The sequence below is a fragment of the Cyprinus carpio genome, chromosome A12 (genome assembly GCF_018340385.1).
Source record: "Cyprinus carpio isolate SPL01 chromosome A12, ASM1834038v1, whole genome shotgun sequence".
NCBI lineage: Eukaryota > Metazoa > Chordata > Actinopteri > Cypriniformes > Cyprinidae > Cyprinus > Cyprinus carpio.
Window position 1 is genome coordinate 8,107,697 of NC_056583.1, and position 9,040 is coordinate 8,116,736.

At 37.7% G+C, this 9,040-nt stretch overlaps 1 protein-coding gene across 1 annotated transcript; it reads right to left on the bottom strand.

Moving 5' to 3' along the window:
* Positions 1–842: 842 nt before the first annotated feature.
* On the bottom strand, positions 843–6,683 carry foxh1 (forkhead box H1). The gene is made up of 4 exons (XM_019070854.2): positions 6,597–6,683; positions 4,843–5,279; positions 3,824–3,928; positions 843–3,740 (listed from the first exon to the last, which is right to left on the bottom strand). Exons 2-4 carry the CDS (start codon positions 5,206–5,208, stop codon positions 2,793–2,795), a joined length of 1,419 nt encoding a protein of 472 aa, XP_018926399.2. The 5' UTR covers positions 5,209–5,279; positions 6,597–6,683; the 3' UTR covers positions 843–2,792.
* Between the last annotated feature and the right edge of the window lie 2,357 nt (positions 6,684–9,040).

The window sequence follows — 9,040 nt, forward strand, 5'->3', positions numbered from 1 at the left end:
ATGTAAGGAAGAGCACAATTTCTATTTTCTTGCAAATAATAAAATAAAATAAATAATAAATAAATGCACTTGTTTGTCTGTCTGTGACGTGTTTATTGTAGGCCTAAATATATTCTTAACTATGTTATGTTTAGGGTGAATTCTCCTAAACTGTGTTTAAAGCAATAATTTAGGATTTGGTTAATTGGTTGCGATTTCGTTTGAATTCGATCTGCTGATGCCTCCCTGAGCCTGAAGGTTAGGTTTACGAGTGGACTTTCTAGAGACGTTTTTACCTAAAAATCATACGAATTCGAAATTAGTAGATTAATTACGAATTCTAATAAGATCGGGATAATTGCACAGAAAATGTGGGCGTGATGTCTGAGGCTAAAACAATCCCATCCAAGAATCTAAAAAACAGTAGGCTACACAACTAAAAATATTGCCAATAAAAGTCCTTTATTTACTTCATATAAAATATTTTTTTTCTACAGCGAAGAACAGGAAAAAATTACCGTAGGGAACCTACCTAAATCTATCATACAGAACTTTTTATTTTTTCAAACTTAGAAGTGTGGGACTGTAAGGAAGGCCCTACATTTAAATCCACCTGTGTTCCAAATAAGCCTATAACACACGTTTTGATATTGTTTCACATTAAATAAATTCTTTAATTTTGATTCATGATCAGTCAAAGAACTGCTGATGAATCTTATCATGCATGGATTATATATTAATATTTACATTTTTAGCATCTAATCTGATCATGACTTCTTTAACCTGTCCTTATACCTATACCTTATTAAAATCTCTGGCTGAGCATCTATCAGGACTCTCTCTTTTACTCGGTCTCAGGTTTTTCATTTCTTGGTTACTGGAGCAGTTTGTAAGAGTTCTCTTATTTTTTGGTCATAGAGTCTCAAGTCCTTACGGTTTTCTCAGAATCCCCATTTTGTCTGCACAATGAAAACAAATAAAGTGGGTGAAGTTTTTGAATTAAAGGATGTATTCTCAGTTCAGTGTGTTCTGACAGAGCCATTCATTTACTTTGCTTTTCAGTATTTTTTTTATAGATTATTGTTCCGCATCTTTCTTTGTGAGGAGCAAAGTGCTGTGTGGTCACTTCAGATGCAGACGAATATAAATCATATTAGGTACCATGTGATTTATTACTTTATCAGTATTCAGCCAGTTTCATTACTGGCTTTAAGTAAAATATTGTCTTTGGAGGGCTTCTCAAACCACAAAGTTTATGTGACTCAGGCAGTATAACATACCATCACAACATTTGAAAAAACATTTGATGGACTCCACATGTAAAGTAAATTAACAGTTACAAACATGGATTTGCTGTGAGAAATACTGTCATGCTTTGTCCATGATATTTATATTATCACTTTCCCTGTAAGCTGTAAACAATAGGTGATACACACACACTTTTAAGATGAACTACACAAAACTTTATACAGGAAGCTCCTGGACATGTTTTCATGCATTACACCTAAAATGATCATATTTGAAGCATATTTATCAGAACTATACAGTCTGATTGCTATAACATGACACAATAAAAATAATACATGAAAAAAAGACTCAAAGTCAGTCAAAACAAATCACCCAGAAACTGAGATTTCCCAAATACTTGAAACTAAGGTCCATTACAAAGAATGGATCAGTAATAGGGTGGAAGTGTTGGGGGTGTGAATGAGTGATTTTAAGGGAGGACAGGACAGAAAAAAACAGCAGGAGGTGGTGGTGGGATGACGTGCAGCAGATGGAGGGACAACCACAGACCACCAGTTAAATGACCCTTACATTTAATTACTGATCAAATCGCTCAATATGAGCTTCTGGAGAGTATCATGCAGACATGCATGATTAAAAGGTGACAAACATTTATTTTAAAAAGGCATTTGATGACCAGATTATAAAAATCATAGTTACAGCACCTACACCCCACAGGGACACAGAGTTGTGATAAGACTTTGAGACAGTGCACTGATAAAAATGGCTCTAATTACAGTTCTTCAAAGTGAACGCATGCCAGAAAAAAACACGCAAGACTGGATCTCATCAGATCTGTCAAGCCTCCACCATTGTTATCAGAGCCTGAGATTGGACTTTACCAAGTGGAGTGGGGGGTGAATTGAAAGTGTTTTAAGCACACATAATCATGTCAGAAAAGCCTTACAAAAAGTCAAGATTTCAAAAAAAAATCTATTTACCCTGCTAAAACCAACATATAAAAAGTGACATTCATGGCATAAAAGCCGGTCTTTATGTAAATTTGCAGGTCCCTTACAGGTTCAAAAGTACACATTCACACACAAACATATCCCTAATCTTGTCCAACAAATGTCCAGCACACCATTTCTGGTTGATTTGTAGGGAGGTAAAGCAACCACAAACACTATACTTCAAGCCTATAAACAGACAACATTCAATTGGTCTTATCAAGTAATTCATTGATTGTCCCCAAACATTACAAGGGTCCATTCAGGAAACAAGAGCAGCTAATGTGCCTCCCCACTGACATTAACAGTCTGAGGTAGTAATTGTGTCAAAGAAAGTCACATGAATGAACAGAAGTTACAACAGTGTCGACATTGGTTGGGTAGAATCTTTGGTCAATATTGGCTCTTAACAGTTCAGTTCAGAGGGATTTTCTCAAAGAATTCCCTGAGACAATTCACAGACTGAGTATACTGTGATAGCAGCATTAGTGGTTGCAAATCTTTGTGTAAACCTTAGCAGTGCCAAAGATGAGAAGCCAAGATGAGAAGCCATGTTAGGACTATTTTGTGAACAGTTTAAAGAGAATATTTGCAAAGGGAAGGTCCATTCTGAAGGGCATACTGGTTTGGAGGTGGATGAGCAGTCTGGTTGTTGGAGCCAAGCGCATCGAACACACTCTTATTGGGCGGAACAGATTGCAGCATACTGTCCAGGTCCATTAGGAGGGGCGGGGCTTGTATGGAAACCGGCCCACTTGGTAGGATGGGCCAGTAAGGGTGACCAATCAAGTGTGATGAAGTGACATGTGCACCACCGTAACCATAGAACGGAATACCGCCCAATGGCATGAACGGGTTTCCGTTAAAGCGCATGCTAGGAGGGGCTACCGCGTTGGGAGGGGTGTACTTGGCGTACGAAGTCGGCAGCTCCCATGGAGGTGTGGTGCCGCGTTTGGAGCTTTTGTTTGGCGGGGGGCAGGAGTCACTGAATCTGTCTGAAGTGGATCCTCGATCACCCAATCTTTTCCCAATGAGCGTCACCCCTCTCCAGTCCTCGTCTGACAAATCTGACGCAGGACTTACGGAGCTGGCTGAAGAACTGCAATTATACGAGGCGTTACAATGGCGCGGTGGAGTGGTAGAGCGATTGTGCGGAGGGGGCCTGATGCCCCAACTTTCCCTCTCTCGGGGCCCTTCCCCAGCAGAACTGGCAGGCCTGAGGCTATGCAGGAGAGAATCTATAGCAAACGTGGAGTCTAGTTTGGGACGATAGGGGTCCTCTGATGGGGGTGGGCTGTGACGAGTGGGGACAGGGGGTGAGGAGTGGTCAGCGGGTAGAGGTTTGGACTTGTTCGACTGAGCATAACCTTGAAAGATGTACGGGGCCAGGTCCTGAGCAAAGATAGTTTCATCCTGACGGGACACTGCCGTATTTTGTCTTTTCAGCAGCTCCAGGGGAATTCGGCTCACTTGAACAGTCCAAAAGTTACCTTTACCTTGGGGTTTACCCGGATCCTTAAGCACCTAGAGAGGAGGGGGCAACGAGATAATGTCAAACTAATGTGAAACTAACACATTTTTTGTCAGTCACCTAAAGTTAAACACACCTTCACGAAGCAGTCGTAAGATGACAGGTTGTGTCGGACTGAGTCCCTCCAGCCTTTGTAATTTCCCTTGAAGAATGGAAAGAGAGTGCTGATCTCCTTCAGAATCTGTTTGAAGAAGACAATTTATTCATAGTTAATAAAAACATCGTTACTGTTATTATTACTGGCCACAGCTTCTAAACTGCATAGATTCTAAACAGACATATACATGAATCTTGACTTCCTGCTACATTTTCAAAAAGCCAACATGTGCTTGCATAAGCCTATAATTTGTAAATCACATTTTAAAGTGACATTTTCTGTGGGGTGACATTTATATGTAAACACGCATAGTCTATAGGAGTATGATTAATTTGCATATTTTACCAGTTTAAACACATGTAAAAGTAATTTTAAAAAGAAGTTTAAAACAGGATTTGATTGCCATTTTATTCAAAGAAAAGTCGAGTCCAATCACCTGTAGCAGCAGGCCCTACCTCACATCATTTACAAAAATTCACAGGAGTCGCTCTTGAATAGTCGGCAAACTGTTAATCCCGATCGCGGATTCTTACAACTTGTGACATTTCGGAACAATTGCGTAGTAATTGCGGCACAGTGTGATTCCAGCCACAGCTATCAGCATGATAGAGTATCGGCCTCTGCTTTCACTATTCACAACACAAACCCCATCGAGATCCAGACATGAGACAGCTTACGTGCCCCATGCAGATTTGGGTGTACAACACGCATTTGGAACCTTAACCCTTAAAGAAATCCTCCAATACGATCCTAAAAAATACTTTTTCTGCAGTACAACTTGTAAAAATGTAAAAGTGGATGTGGTACGGACTTGCTGATAAGGATAATCATTTCAGCTGAAACGCTGAATTTAAAATATCTTATAAATATCTTAAATGGCGTATGAATTAGGACATAATGCAAATAAACTGTGATAGTTAAAGTTCATTCACATTCCTGATGAATTTTAACCATTTTAAAGACAGAAGTTGCGCGTCGCGCGTGGGAAGGTAACCTACCTCTGACAAAGTGAGCTTCTTCTCCGGAGAGTTCTGGATGACCATGGCAATCATAGCTAAGTAAGAGTAAGGTGGTTTAGGATAACGCTGGTAGTTTTTCTTCTTTCCTCCACTGGAGTTTCCATCGTGCATTTCCCATGCGCTCTGGTCTGACGGTTTGGCTCTGTAACAGGAGTCCTGCGCCATCCCTGTGGACTTATCCAGCCGGCCACCGAACTCCAGCAGTGGGTTTGTTAAGCAGTGACAGCTGGGGTTGGAAGAGGAATAGCTGGTTCTGCAGTCAAGGTGATGGTCGTTTTGGGCTCCTGCTCCTACAGTGATCACGGGTGGTGCCAACAAGCCCGGACCCCCCCAGTGCTTTGTCATGCTGATGTAGAGGGGGAGGAGGCAGGGATGGTCGCTCCTCAGCCCCGCAGACTGCTGGCTCCAGGTCAACTCTATTTGAGCAGCAAACAATTCACAGTTTCATGTCAATCCTGCTGCGAAATAGGAGTGAGAATGAGGCGCGATGCGCGATCACCGCGGGGGAGGAGGGGGAGGACACGATAAACATCAGCGATCAGATTTACTGAAAAACATCTTAAGTGGCCTTTCCATGAGATGTCCTACGTGTATGCACCTACCTCCACAAAGCAAGAAATGCGAATAAGAATAACAAAATCACGCACTTGGATGAAAATTATTTGGAATAGGCTACTGGTCACAGAAGAACCAGCTCAACTAACCAGTGACACAAGAAAAGACTTCACATCTGGATAGCTAATATGACAGTGACAGCAATGTGACAACGGTAGTTAGTGAAAATTATTTTACATCTAAATCATGTATCCAATTATGTCTCTAAATTAAAAAAAGACTAACACTGCAAATAAGCGTTTAAAAACCAATTGCCACATCGCAAGACTAGTGGAGAGAACTGCAAACAAAGCTAAAATGCTATAAACATGGTCAAAACATGCAGTTACTGCCCTTAAAATGTAGGCTACACTTTATTTAACATAGCCTACATAAATCTTTTGTTTTGAAAAACATTTCCATGTTGTCTGTCAGATATAAGGAGGCCTGAATAATAAACGGATGGAAACTGCAATACACAGATTAACACCCAATCAACAATCAGGAAATAACTGCAAACCGATCACCTAATAGGGAGCATTGCCTCTGTGTATCAACACGCGTATCTGATACTATTGAGTAAAGAAAAAAACAGTAGCCCTAAATATAATTAAACAGAGAAACGTGGAAACGATGTGAATTTCCCAGGCCGATAGGAATGTCTTTTGGGGATTGGTTCGGATTTAAAGCAGGACTCTCATATCTCAGCAAGTCAGAGAAAACAAGTTGGATTAGAGAGAATCTCTTCCGTCCCAGGGGTTCAAAAACACAATAGAGGGATGAGAACTAAACTCATCACACCGAGAGTCTGATAATCACCTTGAAAACAGATTGACAACATACTGACTGCTATTGTAGCACGTTTATTGGGATACTTGTCTTTCACATGCACACTTCTTGAACATTTTCTTAAAATATATTAAAAAAAAAAAAATATACAGAACATTATTTGATTTTATTGCAGCATATATATGTTAACTGAATCGCGATTCATTTAGCCAATTTCATGTTAGCAAGTGCTTCATTTATTTCCCGTTTTTCACCGTAGCCTACACTTTTTAACATTTAACAGAGACACATTGTAAGTGCTGTTAAAGGAGCTGCTGTAGATGTTAAACGTGAACGAACGCGCGTCTTACATGCGGTATTGATTAGCTACATTCACGCGCTCCTCTCTGACTGTTTGACAATCTGCAGCTCATTTGCGTAATGATAATGTGAAGTTCTAATCAAACCAACGCTCAACGCTGATTGGACAAACAACTCTGCATTTACTAAAGAACCTGTCCATACCCTAGCTACATAATTTCAAAATTTCATCTATGTTCCCTTAATATTTATTTATTTATTTACTAACTTCCTTATAAATAATAAAAAAAAGTAAAATAATAAAATAAACAATTAAATGCATAAAGACACAGTCGAAAAAGTCCTAGCACTATTCACGAATCTTAGGGAACATTTTAAAAATTAGAGCAATATAATAATAGTAATAATAATAATATGCTAATACATAAATAAAAAAAATCAAAATTACAGAAACTAATTAGCACATAGTATTTTGGTATAGAGAGTCTAAGTGATAGTTTAATGATATTCAGTATTTATTTTGTTGTATAAAACCAATGCTGGTTCTTCACTGGTTTAGAAAACAATGCAAAAATCAATATAATAAGACCACGCTGAAAGTACATGCAATTTAAAATTTAGTTATTTCTCTTTTACCCATAATATACAAACATGTAGTCTAAATAAACCTATAGCACAAAAAGATCTAAATTCTTGAGTAAGAAAAAAATGCATTTACAACTGCACAACTTTAAGAAACGGTTTGTCTCTCGCATTAATAGCAAATAAAAAAAAAAAAAAACATGGACACACTGACCCATAGTGAGTTTATGGAGTAAATACGGGAAGTATTAACATTACTGGCAGTATGTTGATTTGCTAAGGATTATAGCAACATAATAAAATTATCATATTATATATATCTTCTTGGAATCAATCAGTAAGCGGAACTTCTTCACTTCAGCCATGTAAAGAAAACCAGAGGACTCTATTTCCTGTGTCCCTCTGGAAAAGATCAGAAGAAGCTGTGAGGTCATTAGGGTCACAAGATTAAATGCTTCAGCTTAAATGATCAGACACTTCCTGGATTTTCATTTTGAATCTTTTCCCTTAAATTGTTTTTTCTTCTTTTAGTTTAACATTAGAAGTACTCATTTCAAACCTGAAGGTTATAGACTGTTATCAAATCACTTTAAGCTAATTCTTGTTTATATGACCCATGTTCCGCGATTGGAGCAGTAATTGCTGACTAGTGGTCATGACACTTTTATGAGCCCTCTGAGTTAATAAACAGATAAGCTGGTGTGTAACCTGCCTGCTGTGAGGGCTGTCCATACGAGTTAACTCTGTCTAAATCAAAATTTGAAAAAAGACAGCTCAATTCACCAGGGTCAGAACTCTACTTTTAGAGCACAGAAGCATTTAAAAAAAAATTGTCTAGGTAAATCAGTTAAAATTTGAATGTGCAAGAAATATGTGTGTGTGTCATTTTAATGAAATTTGTATTTGCTCTACATGTATTTTGTAAAGTTTATTTGTTTTCATTATATAAGTTTGTTGGATGTGTGAGATTATTTTAGTCCTGAAATGGTTAGAAATTTGTGATTTATTTATTTATTTTGACTATGTCAGGACATACTTTAGTTTCTATGAGAATATTTTTGGTAACCCTGGTGCCAACATTTGGGGCATGTCTAAATACTGTAAAATGTAAGAAAATCAAATGAGATTACTTGTTTTTTCAGCATACTGTATAGAAACAGACTAAATTAATTCATGATGTAGTTTCTTGGACGTTACAATTCTAAAAATTATATATATATAATATATATATGGGCAGATTAAGTAATAAGTAGATTAGCAAAAAATGTGCAGCATTGATCAACATTATGCTTTATTGTTAAATGTTTTTCAAACAACAGTTACTGAATTCTACATAATTCTACATTTTGCACACTCTCATTTTACAGTTTGTTAAATGTGCTAAAATAAACAAACAAACAAAAAAAGGTTTGCCTAAACTTTCCTTTACAAATATAGTTTCAAGCATTTTGGTGGCTGTATATTTCATTATTTCTAAATGTATCCAGCTTATTTTTAATGTCAGAGCAGGTGCAGACATTTATAACTTGAATGTGCAAGGCTTCCGGAGTCAATTGCTACCAGTTATTTTAGAGTCAAGAAACAGGAAAATTAAGATGTTGCAGTGTTACTATAATGAACTTTTCAGATAATATCTTCAGGAGGATATACTTTTAAATGAGGCTGTACTTTAAACAAGGCTATATGGTGAGGATGATAATTGATAAACAATGTGTATAGGTTAAGTAACAACCCCTCATAAAGCATGTTTCATTAACTGTAATGTTTCCAGAATAGCCTACTACATGAAAATGTGAGATTTGTCAAAAGCTTGTTGTCCACAATCCTACATGTAATTTACATATGTAAATTAATTTCAGAAAAAAAGGGAAAACTGTCACTGGGCGGCACCTTTGTACCTAAAGGGTCCATA